General features: G+C 41.5%; 1 protein-coding gene across 10 annotated transcripts in view; it reads right to left on the bottom strand.

The window, feature by feature from the left end:
• SYT1 (synaptotagmin 1) overlaps nt 1-20,456 on the bottom strand; it is a 530,182-nt gene that overhangs the window by 59,370 nt on the left and 450,356 nt on the right. For all 10 annotated transcript variants that reach the window (XM_050935637.1, XM_050935628.1, XM_050935630.1 and 7 more), the window contains one exon: nt 11,264-11,381. In XM_050935637.1, the coding sequence (XP_050791594.1) occupies nt 11,264-11,381 (118 nt within the window). The remainder of the gene's footprint in view (nt 1-11,263; nt 11,382-20,456) is intronic.

The raw sequence follows: 20,456 nt of genomic DNA, 5'->3' as shown, positions 1-20,456 counted from the left end.
AAAGGTGCAAAAATGATTTGAGGGCTAGAAAAAATACCTTACAGTGAGAGACCTAAGAAGCCCAATCTGTTTAGTTTATCAAAAGGGAGATCAAGAGGTGACTTGATTATAATAAATAAGTACCTTCAAGGTGAAAAAATATCAAGGACTAAAGGATTTTTTAAAGGTATAATAAGAACCAATGGCTGGAAGTTAAAGCCTGATAAATTTAAATTACAAACAAGGCAAACAATTTTAACAGTGAAGGCAATTAACCATTGCAACAAACTACCAAGGCAAGTGAAATAGTCTCGATCTCTTCAAGTCTTTAAGACTGGATGTCTTTCTAGAAGATAAGCTTTAGACAAACACAAGTTATTGGACTCAGTACAGGAATAACAAGAGGAAATTCTATGGCCTCTGTTTTACACGAGTCAGACTACATGATCTAATGATCCTTTCTGGCTTTAAAATATATGAATCTATGAATTTTCAAGGTAACCTAAGACAATTAGATGCTCAAATCCCACTTGCAAATCTCATCCCAGGGACTAACTTTAGGTGCCTTAATTTAAAAATTTCAGCCTTAGGTTTTATCAACTCATTATTCAAATGATTATAAAATATTTCAGCATCCTTGCTTTGCTTGACATGGGAAGTGGGTAATTCTCCTGAGCTTTTTTTCCCTTTAAAATTATATGAAATTTTGTATTTTTGCCGATAAAGAGCATTATGAATTAGTATAATTTATTTTAATTTAACCTCATTTGCTGTGCCCTTATTGCACCTACTTATGCAAACATTACCCAATTGCTAAAGACATACCTGATGCACTCAGATGCAATTATGATGTATTATACATACTTAATTTTGTATGGTTTATACTAACCATGGGACACAGCCTATTAAATATTCTCATTACAAGGCATAAAATATTTATTCTTTTAAGAGAATCATAGAAATATAGGGCTAGAAAGGACTTTGAGAAGTCATCTGTTCTGAGGCAAGATCAAGTATGCCTAGACCATCCCTCACAGGTGTTTGTCCGACATGTTCTTCAAAACCTCCAATAATGGGGATTCCACAGCCTACCCTTGTTAACCTATTCCAGTTCTTCACTATCCTTATAATTAGAATTTTTTTTCCTAATATCTAACTTAAGTCTCCCTTGATGCAGATTAAACTCATTACCTTTTGTCCTACTTTCAGTGGACAAGGAGAACAATTGATCACCATCCTCTTTGCAATAGCCCTTAACATATTTGAAGACTTTTTATCAGGTCTCCCTCATTCTTCTTTTCTTAAGAGTAAACATACCCAATTTTTTTTAACCTGACCTCGGGTTTTCTAAACATTTTATCATTTTTGTTGCTCTCTTCTGGACTCTCACCAGTTTATCCACATCCTTCCTAAACTGTGGTGCCCCAAACTTGTGCAGCACTGTCGTCAGATGTACTAACAAGAAGCTACCCAATGCAATGAAAAATAGTCTCAAAAGAACAGTCAGTCATTGGCTTTTTAACCAGTCAGTTTTGATAATTCACTAATGTGCTGGGAGCCACAAGCTCTCTCAATGACTACCGAATCGTTAAACTCAAAACACTGACATTTTTATTTCCATTGGCCACTGAACTCTAATGATGCCCCTAGTCTTCCTCATTTAGTATGATCCCAAGTGAATGGACATAGCGACCTTCTTGCATAATGAGCTACACTCAGCTCTTCTTAATTCTCTCCCCCTGCCAACCCCAAATCTGTAATTTAGGCTGATAACATCTAGAATAAAAGGACTGGAGATTTCAGGGCCCCGGCTGTTGTAGAAGGGCAGTCAACAAACTATACCATGCAGCTATTGATACACACTGCTCTCTCAGCTCCATCATCGTCCTACTTTTGAAAGAGGCAAAAATGGTAATTCTACACTTTCTGTAGCTATTTGATTATCCCCTTAAGTAGTTAATTCCCATGTAACTAAGTTACTGTCATGGATATTCTATCCCTTTGTACCCAGTAGCCCAAAGACAGCTTGGCTTGTGTTGCCCAGGTACGACCAAAGCCCATGATCCTGATTTCTCTGTCACTTCTGCAGGGTTATGGAAATAAACCAGGACAGGTAAAGTTGCTGGGGAGAGAATGCCATTACATTACAGAATCAAGCTGATGTTCACAGAAAGCAGAAGAGGAAATGGATAACTGAAAGCAGAGAATCTAGGACTCAATGAAAGAAGAAATAGTGTTGTTCTCCTAATTTTCTTTACCTTGAAACAGAAGAGCTTTAATTTGGCATAGTTCTGTAACTTGGAACTTTGCTTTTATTTTTGTTTGGCAATCTAATCTCCCAGCTATCAAGAGAGAGCCTTCCCCATTACAAGTACACATTTTCTAACATATTTGATGAACCTTGAGTCTTCAGACTAGTAAATGAATTTCCATAAACAAACCACATGAAAAGGTATATATAAACTGGCAACACTGCTAGAGAATAAGAAATATGTAACCCATTTTCCTATATATTTTATTACAAGAAAAGTATACATTAGCAATAGAAGTGCCAGAACCACTATTTCCTATACATTCACAGGTATGTTTTCAGCATAGTATTGGGCATTAGGCATCTCAATTCTTATTACTATAAACAACTACCACTGACTTCAGTGGAAATATAGGATCAAGGCTTTAATTTGTGATTTTTTTCCCTTTCCTTTGAGATGCACACACATGCCAGTTTCCCACCTAGAAACAGAACAGAGAAGCCTATAAAACAGTCACACACAAAATAGTCACATCAATCACCTGTGCTGCCCACACAGGGCTTAGACAAGGGGAAAAAAGCATGTAAAATGTAAGTAATGCGTAATCAGATTTTCAAATCAGTTTTATAATTTCATTAGAAAGTAATACAAGCTCCCTAGAACTTGAAGTGCACAGCAGTGTCAGTAAAATGCTTGTGGTGCTTTACAAATCATGTGGCTTTACAGAGTCCCTCCCCTACCCACAAAATCCTAAACTATATTTTTCAAGTTTTTGCCAAAATTTAAGCATTAATCTAAAAACATATTTATTCTGGTTCTTTCCCCCCCTGATTTTAGCATAATATTTATTAAAAATTATTTCTTATAAACAATTATAGCAAAAACCAAGAAATAGACAGCAGCTTTACAGCCAGTATCTCAACTGCGGCAGCTTTCAGTATTACTAAAAGCAAATTAAACCTGCTGGGAAGCCTATGTGCAACTCTGTTTGACTAATCTCCTCAAGAACTCCAGCACTGCAATACTAGCTACTAGCTAGTATTTCTGAATCTATTTCACAGCTGCTCATATTATTATGATGTTCTTGTAGAGTTAAGCCAAATCTTGGATATTAATAACTACATTTTTAATAATAATTATTAACAAGTTAATAATAATTATATGTAGATAGGCCTTCCTCTTGCTTGGGGTTGCTGTACAACAGAATAAAAAATACAACATAAATTAAACAAAGATCTTCTTAAAATTAGACCATATGAGAAAATTTAGTTTTAAAAAGGCAAGATTATTACTTTTTAAAAGTGTAAAGGGAAGGAATGGAAAATGAGCACTGGAAGGATAAGTCCTCTTCCTCTACACTTTTTTTTTTCAGATCTGAAGTTGAGATAATGACCAGTTTGTTTACAAGGTTCATCTATCAGTCTGACCAGTTGATTGCTGATCACGCTATCCTTGATCAACGTGTATTACTATAGGGGTTTACACATGTAATTAGAAATATCTCCCTATCAAATAATCCATCTGTATGTTAATTCTGAAAGGATCTATATGTCTTTTGCTTGAAGTAAAGGGCTTGTACTAAAGCTTCGGAGAGCAATGTTTACAAGCTCGGTACAATTCTAATTTAATTGTTAATCGGCATGTGCAATCTATTTCTCACCCTAGGCATTGCAAGAAAACATAGCAGAACAATTTGACTCTGCTGAAATAATGTCCCTTCTTAGTAGGAATTGCCATATTTTAGACAGTTCATCTAATTCAATATGCTGTTGCAGTCAAGTAGCCTGTAGCAGATGATTCAGTGGAAAGTGCAACCCTCTCTTCCCTTCCTCCACTCACTCCCCAAATGAACAAACATAGGGAAATCTATGTTTCTTCCTAACCCAGGTTGACGTATGCCCTGAAGTATGAGGGTCTACAGCTCTTAATTTTGATATAATATGGAGATTTTTAGCCAATATAAATGTCAAATCCCTCCAGCTTTCAGCCTCAGAACTGGCTTCCCCAGTTGAGGAAAATGATCAGCTGATGGATGGAAAGGACAAAGTTGGATTGGAGGGACCAACTCCTTTAGGCCTTTTCTATAATCCGAAATAGCAACCTGCCAGGTAATTTCTGTGCAGGTAAAAGACTGCACAGAAATTACCAGCTGTGCCAGAGCAGACAAAGGCTGGGATCAGAGAGGTACATTCCGTTTTACACAGTGATACGAAGGACATCATCAGGTGATATTTTGATCAACATAGAAGAGTCAGTTTCAAAACAAGGGTGCTATGAAGATGATATACCTGGTTATTTTGCGTTGATCCCATCCCTGCGCAGGTGGGCAATCTAACACAAACAGAATTTACCTTGGTGTCACACATGAGGCTGTTCGGGAGGGATTAGATAACTATGCAGGCTGCACTCATCTTTTGCCTGTGTTTCTGCCAGTCAGTGACAGCTTAGATGTTAAGGTGATAGTCATTACAGACAACCCTAAAATGTCTGGATAGCTTCTGTACAGAGTGTACAGACTCTGATGGAATCTTTAGGATTAATATTGGTGGATATGTAGTTGTTGTGGTGTTTGTTTTTTATTGTTAATTTTGCCTATTAATAAATCTCTTTTCTTTTCCTTTAAGGTTTTTTGCGTTATTCTTTCAATATGGCTAGTAGCAAGGTCACAGCACTCAGTGTATTTCTCTTCTACAATATTATATGTATTCATGTTGGCTGGCTTTTAAGGTTTTTTATATTTTAATGAAGTTATTAAAATGAAAGTTCTGACTTGCATAATTCATGAGCATTCACTATCTCTTCAAAAATTCTGACTCTAAACTATTTTCTTCTTGTCAATGACTTTTTTTTTATAAGACATCCAAGAAAGCCTTTTAAAATGTGAAGGTGGTGTTCAAAATAGATTTTTAATTACAGAAAACTATCTTTATTTCTGTTGTAATATAATTTGATCCCTTGGGATAGTTTTATGTTTATGATATTTTGCTTTGCAGACAAAAAGCTGCTGAAAATCTGACTGTATTTTCTATTTATAATCCATTAATACTGAGATTAGTTTAGAAACATAATGGGGTGGATTATGGGCCAGCTTCTCTTTTATGCCAAGATCTGCTTGATTTTGAAGAGAGGACCACCAAGGAGACAATTACAATTCGATTCTCTTCCCAATTCTTCTTAAATCCTGACTCTGGCATAGATTAGAGCTGTCTAGGGGCTGCCATAATTTATGGAACCTGACAACGGTTCTGAAGTCACTGTCCAATGCAGTGCACTCCAGCCATGCCCCTCTTCACTCTTATGGTCAGGTGTCATAGCCGCTTGCCACATAGGCTTTATGCCTGCTGGGGAAATGCAGACAGTATCTGCAGAGAGGAGGCTGTAAATCTGGGCTAACTTTGTGGGCTGTACGGAGGGGCTGAGTTGCAACCCATTTTTGAAATCTTTTTAACTTGTCCAAATAATATAGATGAAATTTTGAACAGCTCCTAAAGGACTTTGGAGCCTATATCCCATTGACTTGCGAAGGGACTTAGGTGCCTGAATTACTTAGACGCTTCTGAAAATTTTACCTATAAAACCACGTGGCAAGGTCTTACCAAATGTTGGCAAACAGAGACAATCTTTTCACATCCAACATTTCTAGATAACACTTTCAGATATCAAAGTGCAGTAAAATATTTAAAATGTCATATTTACATACAAAATTGTTTGCCAGAAGCCCTCATTCAGCAACAGCAAGAATTTCCACTTGTTCTGTTGAGCTGATGAACTAGGGCCAAGCAGTTCCAGTTTTCAAGCTAATGCTTGCTTTAGTTGCTGCCTGATGTTGCAATTAAGTTTAAGGCCTAGAAGTTTATTGCCCATTCCTGAAAGCACTTAAGACCATCTCTATTTAGGGAAGCACTTAAATGCACCGTTAACTTTAAGTATGTCCTTAAATCCCACTGACTACAATAGTAAATTAAAATGCTGTCCTGAACAGGAGTGTCTTAGAACAACAACAACAATTTCACAAATTGCTAAATTAAGGTTTATGAAGCTATTGGGCTACATCATGGCCAGTTCCATGTGGGGGAAGAGAACAAAGGACGACTGAGGGTATGTCTACACTGAACCTCCCAGCCCAGCTAAACAGATTCAAGCTAGTGTGCTAAAAATAGCAATGTAGTTGTTATGACTTGGGCTGGAGTTGGGGCTCTGAAGCCTAGGAGGTCAAGCCCAAGCTCCAGCCCAAACCATAAGGTCCTCACTGTTATTTTTATCATTATCGCTCAAGACCCACTAGTGTGAGTCTGTGTATCTGGGCTGAATGGGTCACTCCCAGCTACAGAGTAGACGTACCCTTAGGGTACTAGTTCCTACTCCCTTAAAATGCTGCACAGGGATCTTCCTCCATGTGAAAAAGGCACTGCACACATTTACCAACAGCAGCAACAAAACCCAAAAGGTGTGGGATAAGGCATGAAGGAAACCTGCTGCCCTCTCTCTGATGCAACTGCAATGTGTGTGCTGCCCAGAAGCATGCCCATGTCAGAATTCCACAGGAACTGGGGTGCTCCTCCTCCTTTGAACATGCAATACAGGTAACAAACTCTTCTGTGGGGCACAGAGTTCAGGTGTAACATAATGCAGTATCCCTTCCTATTCCCCCTGTCGCATGCCCTTCTCACAACAGGAAAGGATAACAAAAAATAAAATGGTTTTTAACTTAAAAGTTTGTGAAAAATAGAGACAAGTCTGCTGTTTTTCAAGTTTTTTTTCCATGTGACACCTACATAATTTCCATCTCCTGCTAATGGCCTCCTCCGAGTGACACTAAGTGCTGTTGAATGTGTGGGCAATATTCAGCTTAAGATCATGTTTGATTGTTCACATATTCCCACCTCCACTGTGATGCACATCTTTCAGTTTTACAAAATGAAAAGCAATTTTTGCTTCTGGGGGACAGAAATCACAAAACTATACTGGGAAAGTTCGTTTGTTGGGATCACATCCTGCTGCCCCAACTTACACTGAATAACATATTATTCCAAGGGTAGTTCTACTCGCAGAATAAGATGCAATTTAGTGTGAAGTGGGGGCAGAATCTGGGTCTTTGTTTTGAAGGTTGCTTCTGCATGATTTATGTGGGAGAGAGATATTCCATAGTAAAAACTACTCCCTCACTTTAAACCAAAATTATGTCACCTTTAGGCCATGTCTACACTACAAAGGTAAGTTGACCTATGTTAGGCTGACTTACAGCCATCGCAGTAATTACTGATGCCAACATTACCCTCCCTCTTCCATTGAAGGTGCACATCCTTGACAGGAGCGCTTCCACTGAATGAAGAAGGGCAGTGTAGGGGACTCAGAGCGAGGGCTCTCAGATCCATGCAGCTCCCCAGTGGGAGCCCAGCTGTCCCCCATGGCTCCTTGCCTATACGCTCCCAGTCAGGAGCAGGGGGGAGGCTGCCCAGGATTTCTCGCCTCCAGCAGGGAGATCTACACCTGGAGTCCAGCTGGCTGCCATGCTTCCAGTCTGGGGAGCAGGGAGCCAGAGCAGCAGAGTTCCCAGTAGGGAGCCTGAGTGGCAGCCCAAGCTGGAAATCTGAGAGGCAGCCTGGCTTGGGGGCAGCAGACAAGAATGGCAGCTAACAGCCGCTGTAAGGAACGCAGCATCTACACAGTCACAGTGTCGCCCTTACTACACCGACATAAGTCCTACGCCTCTCGTTGAGGTGGTTTTATTAGGTTGGCATAACAGGGGAGTTACATTGGCGGGAGTAGCATTTCTGGGTGTACACCTCCGCTGTTTTGTCAACAAATGCTGACTTTTGTGACAAAACTGTGTAGTGTAGACAAGGCCTTGGTTTTTATATTAGAGATATTGTATTTGCTGCTATTTGTGACGGTCAGGCAAACAAAACTTTTTTGGAGGGGATCTCAATTCATGTGTTGCAAAATGCTGATGGTCAACAGCATGGAGGACTGTAATTTGCTGCCATCTGTGATCAATCATCTTGATTATTTTTTATTTAAATTCTATGCTATTATTTTTAAAAACCTACCCTAGAATAAGTTTTGTATTATGTTCTAAACGGCTCCAAATGAACAGGTTCTGGCAGGAATTCATATATCTACAACTGACCTCAGATCAGTGACTTTCAGACACCCCACTTAGAACTGCTGGGTCCTATTGAGTTTGCTTGTTGCTGAGGAGTGGTGGTATCTTTAGTATGGCTTGGTCCTAGCAAAGGAATGCAGAATCTAATTCTGTTCTAGAAATAACCTCTTGCACTATTTGAGGCATTTCAGCACTTAGAGCAATACTAAATATGCTTATTTGCAAAACATTTTTATGATAACATTTTCCATCTGAAGTTGACAGAATGCTTTTAATTCATTGCGGTTTGTAAATTTCAAAAGATTTTGTGGAATTATCACCCCTTCTCAACAGATGAGAGCGCCAAGGTACATTGAGGTTAGAGCCACATTGTGATCCCTTTACTCATATGAGTAGTCCCATTACTACTTACACAGTTGAATTACTGTTTTCCAGTATCAGTAAGTTTGTAGCATAGCCTGGAGTAGAATACAGAACTCCTGACTCTCTGCATGGTAACTGAGTCAAAAGACTTACCCCATGATAGAATACAAGTAGTAAAAAAATGGTATTGAAAGGATCACAGTATAGGGCTCAAAGAAGATGCACATTAGCATCTATTTGCAATTCATTCCATATGCAGCATTGATGAGGCTATTCCTGCAATACCACGTCTCCACTGTCCACGTTTCAAAATGGATTGTGAAAAATTAGAAACAATTCAGAAAAGAGATACAAGAATGATTTGAGGTTCTGGAAAACTGAAAGACTGTAGAAGTTCAATCTATTGAGTTTACCACACAGAAGGTCAAGAGGTGACTTGATCACAGTGTATAAGTACCTACCAACGAGAAGAGATTTCCGATAGTACATGGCAGTTTAATCTAGCAGACAAATGCATAAAAAAAATCTAATGGCTGGAAGATGAAGTTAGACAAGTTCAAATTCAGAATGGCAAAAGTTTCAATGTAAGAATTAATAGGGGAATTAACCATTGGAACAACACACCAGAAAATAGGATGAATTCTCCACGACTTGAAGCTATAAATCAAGCCTGGATATCTTTCTAAAAGGATTTGCTCTAGCTCAACCAGAAGTTATTGCATTTCATCTAGGAATTGCTGGGGAAAATTCTATAAAATGGTAATGTCGGAGGTCAGACTAGATCGTCATGTGATCCTCCCTGGTCTTAAAATCTATGAATCTTCATTATGGATGTTCCCTTGTCTGCTATCTTAAAAATACAAGTTTGTCTGTCTTATCATTATGGTCTGTTAATACCATTACTGTTAGCACATAATAGATAGTGATTTCCTAGGGAATCTCTAATTACTATGCTAAACCTTAAGGGTACTTGCTGCCTCTTGGCTTATTACAGAGCTAGATGTGATGAAAAGGGAATGTTTCCATCTTCTATTTTCCTGTAGGTAGAAGTTAGGGGCTATGACCCAAGCTGGCAGTCCCTCTATAAAGATAGCAGTAGTGGGTACCTGTGCCCCCAAAAGCACAGGAAGTAGCAGAAAGGAAGGGAGATCACCTTGTTTCCCTGAAGACAAAAAAAAATGGCACATAGTGGGGGAAGGTTGGAACCCAAAATTTGGTGGGGAAAAGAAGGGACCTAGACAGCTAGTGAGGAACTCAGATTTCCTCACTTTGTGACCTTTCTTCCTTATGTTTTTCAAATGCAGTACGTAGTTTGAGCAAGTTCCTGAGTTCTGTATGAATATTTGACACAACTCTTTCTAGTCCTAACATAGATTTGTAGAAATAAGCAAACACATACCTATGAGATCATTTCATCCATCATCTCCTTGCCAACTGGAGATCATTCCCTATGGTATGGTATCCAGTCCTCTCTCCACCGTAGTGAGATCACTAAAGGTTTCTATTTCTAGACCATGACCTAGTTGTTATTAGAAACAACCCCATTCCCATTGTGTTTGTATAAACTGATGAGAAATTACAAATAGTCCCTTCTAAACATAAGGTGAATAAAAAAAACCACTTTTTGTAAGATCTCTCCTTGTACAAACTATCTTATTTAACAACACATACTTTGATTTCTGTTCATGTGTAATTCATGCTTTAGCTAGATTCTGCATTTTAGACACAGCCATGAGTGGAGATCAGTGTGGAGCTCCACCACTCCCAAAGGATTTTGGGGATGGACTGTGATTCATAATCCTGCTCCAAACTTCCCATGTGCAGGCTTCACCATCCCTTAGAATGGCATATGATCCTACCCACAGTGTGCCAGCTTTACTATGAACTGGTTCCAAAAGGGAGATGGGGCCATGCTTTCCTAACCCCTTTGGGGCATTGTGCATCCAATGGGGCAGGGAGGAAGCAACCCCTGTTCTCCCACAAGTACAGGGACTACAACTGTGACCACCCCACACATAGGAACAAGAGAGAGAGTGTCCCTCCTACCCTTGTGCATGAGCCAGTCACAATCAAGCCCTTCCAGGGTAGATGCAATCACCCCCAGCACCTCAATCACTAGCCAGTATAGTGACCTGTTGTAAGTACCTGTATTATACAGTGTCTGAAACATTGCAGAGAAACGCAGCTCATTTTCAAGGTTTGGTGGGAGATTAGACAGACAATAGGAAGTGTAATCAGAGTTTTTCCTGTTGAATAATCCATATTTATCTCCAGGCAACAGGAAAGGAGGAAATTACAGTGAGGTTGCAATGTCATCTGACTGTTTAATTGTTTAGATCTTGTCTAAATCCTGAATGCAATGCATAATGCACTGGGTTGTTTTTAAGTTATGTATGGGCTCTCATGCACACAGCTATCCAATGAGTACCAGTGACTGCAAAATTCACCAGAATATATGCAAGACTCATCACTTTCTCAAGGGAGAGGGCTATTGTGGAAAAGCAGTTCCTTTGCTTTACAGGTTATCAGAGTATCTGCTACATGCAGACTTCCTTAAACTTACCTGATAAGCCACCCACGTCCATCTTCTTCAGATTCTTCGCCTCTAGAATGACGACAGTCAGCTTGCCAGCAGTAGGCACATAACGAAGGGAAAAGCAGATATCACCCAACTTCTCTTGCTATGAAAACAAACAACAAAATGTGCTATTTTTAATCAGTTTAAGTACATTTAAAAAAAAAACCATGGACTTCTGAAAGCCCACAAAATAGGTTAATTGGATTGTATTTCAAACACTTGCTTTAAAATAAAATGTGTAATATTACAGTCTGAGAAATCAGCTTCAAGCTGTTCAGTTTAAAAAGTGGGAAACCTGAACCCTGCTTCAGCAACTCTGTTTTAAGCTCATTGGGCTATATCCTGTGAGGTGCTGAATGCTCATGAGTTCAGTTGGCTTCAATGCAAGTTGCACAAAGTCAGCACCCCGCAAGATCAGGCCTTCAGAGGTTCCATTTGTGCTGTAACACAAAGCAGCAGAGTTACAATTTTTGTTCCTCATATTGTGCTTCAGCTGGTTGGTTAGCATTCATCCAAATAATCATTACATTATTGTCAGTGAAACAGTAAACTGGGGTCATTCTTACCATGCTTTGCCATGCAAACAGAAGACATTATATGACAAGAAGTTTAGACGTGATCTATGAGGAAAAGGTGAGAATTGTGAGATGTTTAGTTTAGAGGACAGAAGGCTGACTGGGGTGCATGATATCAGTCTTCAAATATGTCAGAAGCTGTTATAAAGAGAAAGTCATCAATATTCTCCAGGCCCACCAACACAGGCATCAGGTGGCTAGGATAGAATGGGTCCAGCCCCCCAAAATCTATTACCTCAGCACACATCTGCCCCGGCCACAACATACCCAGATTGAGGAGAAGCCCTGAAGTGCACCACATGATGCAGTCGCAGGCTCCTCCTAGCGCCAAGAGCCAATGGGACGCGGTGGGGAACTAGGCCCTGGCCAGCACTCTGGGACAGGATGGAACTGCTGCTGCCCAAATTGAACACACAGCTAGTTGAGCTGGCTCTGCAAACCATGGGTCCAGCCCCGCAGGACAGAAGGGAGCCACTGCTGTTGGGGTGAGTGTGGGGCTCCGTGGGCTTGTTCTCCAAGTCCCCTGGGTGAGTGCAAGGTTGTACAGGCCCACTCTCTAACCTTACCCCCCGTTTTCCCCATGCCGGCCCAGCACAGAGCTGGGTCCAGCCCTGAGGCAAGAAGCCACTGCTGCCAACATGACTTCTCTCTGATCGGTGTGTGACAGAATATTTCAGTCTCCCTGACCTGTACAGTTTTTGGCCTCCCTCTGCTAAGAATGTCAGTTATTGCCCTTGAAATGTCCCTTCATTTTTCGTGGTGAGGTGCAGTGCTTTGGAAAAATACTTGTAAATATTTGTATCGGGCATGGATATTTGTTCAGCGGGAAAGGAACTGAGACCACCAAATTGCTTCCCATAGACCTCAATACCATAGTAATAGAAGCTCTAAACATGCCATCGAAGGATTTGTAGGCCACTGAATAGCCACCTGACGAGGCCCACTGTGTCCTGGGTCACTCGTGGCACCACCCCTGGAACTCTGCCCCAGCACTCTGATCCCCATCTTTTAGGAGTGTTGGTGGTAGGGGTCCTGGGAGTGGCACTAGGACTCCTTGTCCTCCTAGGAATGGTAGCAGGGGCTTCACTCCCCTAGGGAGCAGAGAGGTCCCCTCTCTCTTGCAGAAAGGAGGAAGTGGCAGTAGTAGGGGACCTCAGTACATACTCTGCAGGCCGGTGAATGGGGCAGGCTCACTTTCCAACACCCTAGTCCTCTCTGGGTAGCTATTAAGTTTTCCTCAGCCCCTCACATGCAAACAATATCTTCACCCTCTGCCTATGCCCACCAAGGGTAGAACAAGAAGTAATTGTCTTAGTTTGCAGCCAGGGAGATTTAGTTTGGTTATTAGGAAAAACTTGCTAGCTATAAGGGTAGGTAAGCATTGGAACACGTCACCTAGGGATGCTGTGGAATCCCTGTCCATGGAGGTTTTAAAGAACGGGTTAGACAAACGTGTCAGGGATGGTTTAGGTTTTCTTGGTCCTGCCTCAGTGCAGTGGACTGGACTAAATGACCTCTCAAGGTCCTTCCCCCGCTCTTCTATGATTCTATGATTGCAAAAGGGTCTTGTCTCCTTCTACTGTACCAGATTGGGAAGGGTCACAGTGCTAACATCTACACATCTTGAGTGCCTGGAGGCACTTCATTTTGCTTCGAGCGCCACAACATATCAGTGGGGAGCTTGTGACCACAACCTGTTGTGTTTTGCTGTTAAATATATTTCTTACAGTGATGGCACTTCAAGGAAGGCTGAATTACTCTCAAAATTACGGAAACTTTGTGTTAAAAATAAGGACAAATACTTCTGAACTTTAAGATACAAGAGAGATATAAATGAACAAAAACACTGCTCAGAAATGATCATGAGGATGATTAGATCTGCTATCTCCTCTGATTCACAATGGTGCCTCTGGGGAGTTATCTGTGTTACTTTAGCGAACAGAAGAATCAGGTTACACCAAACATTTCAATTAGGCGTTTCAGACATCGCTGCTGCTCTTTCAAACATGGCACTCCTTTTGGCACATAATCTAATCTCACAGTTAATTTTGGGAGAAAAGAAAAGAACTATCTTTAAAGAAATCTTTCCATCCCACAAATGCATCTTTGCAGTACAATACAAGTCTATTTATCTGACAGATTTTTTGTTTTGTCCAAATTAGCCAATTTTGAAAGTGCAGCTGGTCCCCAACTAGGAACATGGTGAGGATATGGCATCTGCCAGTTTTGAAGAAACTAAGTATACAAATCAGAGCCTCAGTTAAGAAAGAGGAGGAAAATCACTGATAACTTTTTTTAAACATATCCATAAGAGTGCCTGAAATATTATGGACATGTAAAAGAGAGTGTCATGTCCTAAGGAGCCTACAACATAAAGCTGCATGCACAGACTCTTACTCTGGCACCAAATCATAGGACCTGCTGCCTTTGCCTGTCTCTGGGCTGCCTCCTTGACTATGGTCAAGGACTGGGCCTAAATTAGACATAACATAGGAAGAGAGGACAGCAGATGGAAAGGAAGATAATTAGGGAATGATAAGGGAGGCATAAAAAAGTAACAATATCATTTTTGTCTATTACATGTGTTTCACGTCAGATCTATTTTTAATGATACACGGTTGTATTTTAATTGCATTATTTGGGCAGGTTTAATTTTTGCTTTCATAAGTAGCACGTACTTCAGTACATGGAGAGGGAATGAATTCACAAAGGCATTGTCATTAACTGACTTGAACAAATGTATTATTTTACCCTCTGTAACATCCAGAAAAGCCTCCCCTATGCTGTAATCATATTTTCCCACACTGGATGGGATTTTGTTAATTTTTGTTCAGTGACAAAGTTGCTGTCTAGCTCTTCAAGTTTGAGTGCCACTTTTTAATAACCACACACTGCTAAAAGTCTTCATGCAGAACTCTCCAAAGGAAACAATGGAGAGTCCTGCATAAAAATCAAGTTTTGGCCCTTAGATAAATATCATATACAAATAACTGTATTAAAAGAACATTTTTGAGGTTGCGAAGTCAAGCACTCAAAAGTTAGGAAATGATTTCAGAGCAACTTTATTTCTGGCAACAGCTATTAAGCATCTTACCTGCTTCACTGCTTTTGAAAAGCCCACTAGGTACCTATCTGCATCTTTAGACATTCAGGGTAAATGTTCTGTAAGAGCTTAAATGTGTTAGGAGCATGTCTCATTTTTCAAAAGTGACTTTGACAGTATAATTTTTATTGACTGTCATTGAGATTTAAGCTCCTAAATAACTTAAGTGCTTTTGAAAATATCATCCATAGTGATTAATATATATATTTACTTTGCAGTTCTTGTTAAACTTCTCTATCAATGCTTTGAATAGGACAGTACCTCCTCTACACCATCATTTTAGAGTCAACACTCAATATGAACCAGATCCTGCTGTGTGATTTGAACCCATAGCCTGTCAGCATGGAGACATATATGCTATCCATGCAGCGCATACTAAAATGTTACACCGCAATTCTACATTAAGAACTAGATGGCTTGATTTCAGCAGGGCCCCATTCGTGTGCAGGGGCCTGCCCACATGGTTTTCAGTGCAGAATGGCATCCCTCAGGGCTCTGACCTGACTCCAATACTCTTTAATCTATACACCACAAATATACCAGTGACGAGTCAAGGAGATTCACGTATGCGGATGATATTGCCCTGGCTCTTCAGCATACAAGCCTCCATACCATCAGCTGCACCCTAACCAGAGATATTAGCACAATGGCTGATTATTTCCAATGCTGGAAACTTAGGCCTAACCTGAAAAAAACTCATGGTAACTGCTTTCCATCTGAACAATAAAATGGCTAATACCAAACTCGATGTGCAGTTCTGCAGCAAGAGTGTCAACCACGAAGTCCAAAATATCTTGGTGTTATACTGGACTGGAGTTTCATCTTGCGAGAACACTTCGAGAACACCTGACCGTGATAAGGTCGGGTCTCATGTCTCGCTTATCAGAAAATTGTGCGGAACATCAGGAGGTTCGGTCCACAGACCTTACAAACTGCAACAACTGGCTTGGTATATTCTGCAGCTGAATATTATGCACCAGTGTGGTCTCACATCAGTCACACTAAACTCCTTGACACTCAACTCAATAATGCTATGCACATAGCAACAGGGATGCTCAAATCGACTCCAGTCAACTGTGTCCTGGTCCTATTGCACATCCAGCCTCCACAGATTAGATGAGCTGCTCAGACATCTCACTTTCTTAACCATGTCAATGCAAATGTGAAGCTCCCACTGCACGATGAGCTGCAGGACCTGCCAAAGACAAGATTAAAATCCCACAACTCTTTATGGAACCGCATCAAGACCCTTACACCCAACTTCGATGCTGAGGCTCAATGGAGAGTGACAGAGTGTTTCAACTGCTCAAAACAAACAGCTTGTTGTTGACCCTACCAAGGAACCTCTGGGTTTTGATTTATGTCGGTGTGGCAGGGCAGCGACTCACTGGCACGGCGCCTCCTGCTGGCAATTTGGGAATAAGGTCTTTCCGGCCCGGAGCGCTCTCTGCAGGCCGGTGGCTCACCTGCCGCTGGCCCCCGTGTCCCTCCTGGACCGCAGTGTCTCTCTATCATTGGGGTTCTGCCCCCAGCAGCAACCCACAATCTGGGTCTCCCTACCCAGGGGAACTGCCAAATCTCTATCCCCACCTTGCCTCAGTGGCTACTGCCAGTCGCCATTGAGCCCCCGCTCACTAGGGCAGACTTCAGTCTGTAATGGCCACTCATAATCGGCAAGGTGGGTTAGGACTTGCTGCATTTGCCTGTCTCTGGGCTGCCTCCTTGCAGCCCCAGCACCTTTTTGGCCTTCTTAGCAGCCTGGGCTTTTAATAGGCTGGAGCTCCCCACCTCCCTCTGCCCTTCCCCAGCACTGCTCCGCCTCAGGTACCCTTCTCAGCCAGCGGGCAGCTAGGTCCATCTCTCTCAGGAAGCTAGAGAGTGAGTGTGTGTTAGCTTCTGGCCCACTGCCCTCTTATAAGGGCCAGCTGGGTCCTGATTAAGCTGGCCACAGCTGTGGCTGATTTCCCCATCAGCCTACCTTTTCCCAGCTGCGGCCCTCTCCAGGGCTGCTTTAACCCCTTTAGGGCCGGAGTGGGATGACCACCTAGCTGAAGTCGGCAAGACTGTTACAGATTGAATCGCATCAGGACAACTCATGGGAGATGTGGACAAACTTCCTTTAAATGGAAAATGAGGCAAACACCTCTATGCAACTGTGGTCACATAGGGTTGCCAACTTTCTAATTGCACAAAACTGAACACCTTTGCCCCAGCCCCTTCCTTGCTGCCCCGCCTCCGCCCCACCCCTTCTCTGAGGCCCTATCCCCCTCACTCCAGCCTCTCTCTGTTGCTCGCTCTTCCTCACCCTCACTCATTTTCAATGGGCTGGGACAGGGGGTTGAGATGCAGGAGGGAGTGCGGGGTGTGCACTCCAGGATGGGGTTCTGGGCTGGGGAAGGAGGTTGAGGTGCACAAGGGGGTTCTGACCTAGGGTAGGGGGTTGGGGTGCAGTGGATGGAGGGAATTAGGGTGCAGGAGGGGGTTCCGATCTGGGGCGAGGGGTTCAGGGGTAACACATGGAGCTTCCCTGATTTCACTTGCAAGTAGCGGCCACAGGGACATGCTGCTCGCTTCCAGGAGCTATGTGGAGCCAGGTAGGCAGGCAGGGAGCCTGCCTTAGCCCTGTTGCGCTGCCGCCTGGACTTTTAACAGCCCTGTCAACTGTGCTGACTGGAGCCGCCAGGCCTTTTCAATCGGGCATTCTGGTCGAAAACTGGATGCTCGGCACAAAGGCAAAAAAAAATGGAGCACATCGTATCTGAGTGTCCCCTTCGTTCTTTTGTTGTTCACCAGGTCAGTGCTGCAGCAATGTGCTGGCTATCAAATTTAGATATAAATGTGTAGTTGTTGCTACCTACAAAAACCATACAAAGAAAGAAAAAAAGGAAGAAAGAAGAATGCAGAATCAGGGCTTTAAGTAGTAAGAATACCTCTGCATTGTGCAGCCAGTATTTCTTTAAATCAATTTTTAATTATCAATTATTCTAAAATTAAGTATAGAACTCGAGAGAGCTCCCCTTATGATAAGGAATACCATTTTACCCCAGGTTAGGGGATTTAAATCCTCAATGTTCATACAATTCAATAATGCTTTTTAGTTTTTAAAAGTTACAGGCTCTCATATGCCAACACATTAAATTAGACTTTCCCGGATATTTGCATGGGGTGGGGGACCACATCTTAAAAAGACAGACTGTCATGTCTCATATGGATTGCCTCTCTTCCCATTCGCAATCGCGTAAGATCTCTGTGGCAACTACTAAAATTGTTTACATGCAGGAGTAACTTTAGGAAAACACTTATTTTTAGCCTCTTTGCAGGCAATTTAGCATCTAGGAAATGAGGAGGAGGAGCCAGTACCATGTGAACAGCTAGTTCACAGATCACCAAGCTTTACATGGACCACAGTTTGGGAAACTGCATTAAAACATGGGACCATCACAATGAAAAACCTGAGAAAACAGCTTAAGCACCTCTTTAAAAGCTCAAAGTACCGTGTAGTACACAATTTTTTGTTCGAATCTGTGCTAGTGCATTCCATAAATGCTTCCTACACATCAAAGAAATTGCCTGTGGGGGTAAAGTATTGCATATAGTTTTTATTCCTAATATGTACCGTATTGCCTTCAATTTTATATTTCTAATGTGTACTGTAATTTATCTGATAACTTTTTAAAATATTCAGCAGACAAAATACTCTGAGTGGCAGCACTGCAGTGAAGCAATAAAAAGCCATCAGCAGAGGTGTGGTTTTTCTGAGATAATTGCCAACCCCTACAGGGCTACAGGATATAGATGAGTGCCTCTAGTGGGGTGATTATCTCATGCAGGGGCTTTATTGTCATTTTGAATTTCTTTCAGCTTTGTGTATAAATAATTTATTTTAATAAATTACTTTGATCACTGGATGGAAACTTCCAGATAGAGTGTTAGAAACGTCCAACTGTGAGGTTCACAGACATTAACCTATTCTCTTAGAATGTCCAACTGCCAATCAGAAGGCTCCTTCCATCTAAGCAGCTTGATAATTTCATTACTTTTAAAGAGGCTGCAATTGAACACAACAGAAATGAATTCATGACTTTAACAGACAGCACAGGCACCATTTTTGCTGCTTTACAAAAGGCCAGTTTAAGACCTATTGAGATAGAAGCTGTCTTGTAGAGAAGGCTCTGAGTGGCTCATGCTTTTCTGATGATTCTCCTCTTGATTCTGCACTTTTGTCTTGGTAAAATAGTTTCCTAATGAGGTATTGAAAAAAAAATTGCTGTATACACAGATTACTCTCATTCTTGGTACTTAATCTCTAGGAAAGAGCCCCGCTCTAGCATATGATATTTGTCATACTTTTTATAAAATGATACAAAAAGTTGATGTTTCTGACACTTTAAAAAACAAATAAAATCCCCCAAACAATATTGGGCCTTATCTTGTCTGCTGTGCAGCGCTGAGAGGAGTAGAAAACTATCAGAAAAAGGAGCATTTAAAGGGGCTGCAATGCAGCTTTTGAAAGTTGCAGTTGCAATTTGTTGGGTTTTGTGATAGGTTTACATGTTAGATTGGAAGAAGGGGGGAGAAAAGGACTCCTTCGTGTATCATCATTCCCTGGCAACCCAGCAACATTTCCAGACAGAATTTATGCTATGATTAGCATTCATGCCAATCAACATCTTCTAAAACTCTCTGGGAAAAGTGGGGATGGCACAGGGTTGAATTAGGCACCATAAAGACATTTCTCAAGTGAGGATAGGGTGACCAGATGTCTCAATTTTATAGGGACAGTCCCGATTTGGGGGTCTTTTTCTTATACAGGCTCCTATTACCCCCCACACCAATCCCGATTTTTCATATTTGCTGTCTGGTCACCCTAAGTGAGGATGGAGACTCATTGAAGGGCAGTCTCTCAACTGCATCAAGTTCTTCCAGGTTGGGCCGCATGCTTCACATTGCTGGAAGGCCATCCTCACTCTCTCTGCCCTCACATGCTTGCAAATCTTTCTTCTTGAGCAGGTGGTAGCTAGGAAACTCCACATGCTGAACCACACAGGCCTTCCTTAGTATCTTTTCCTCTCTCATGGGTGTTTTTTGCAAAAGGGGATGATGGGCCCATGATGCCAAAGATGTCTCTGTTTCTCTCATGCACATCAAAATCTGAAAGAGGTACCCTGTCTAGAGGAGCGTTGGGAAGAGTTCAGAATAGTTCAGTGGTAGCATTGAATCTTTTTGGATTTGTCAATTTGTGGAGCAATTTGAGCATTACTCAAGCAACACAGTGTGTGCGTTAATTTTCTTTTCAAAATAAACTCAATCACATCAATAGCAACTGTGCTGGTAAAGACAGAAAGTCACCTGGAGGTAATTATTATTCACATGACAAGCCAGGAGATCTTCAAAAAGTGGTTTAGTAACAACATAACTATATATTTGCACAGGGGCATGTTCTGCCACCCTCATTTACACTGAGTAATATCTTGCCCATCATGAACTGCTCTTGGTGAAA

The sequence above is a fragment of the Gopherus flavomarginatus genome, chromosome 1 (genome assembly GCF_025201925.1).
Source record: "Gopherus flavomarginatus isolate rGopFla2 chromosome 1, rGopFla2.mat.asm, whole genome shotgun sequence".
Lineage (NCBI taxonomy): Eukaryota > Metazoa > Chordata > Testudines > Testudinidae > Gopherus > Gopherus flavomarginatus.
The sequence above is the reverse complement of the archived record's forward strand: the minus strand, read 5'-3'. Positions and strand labels throughout refer to the sequence as shown.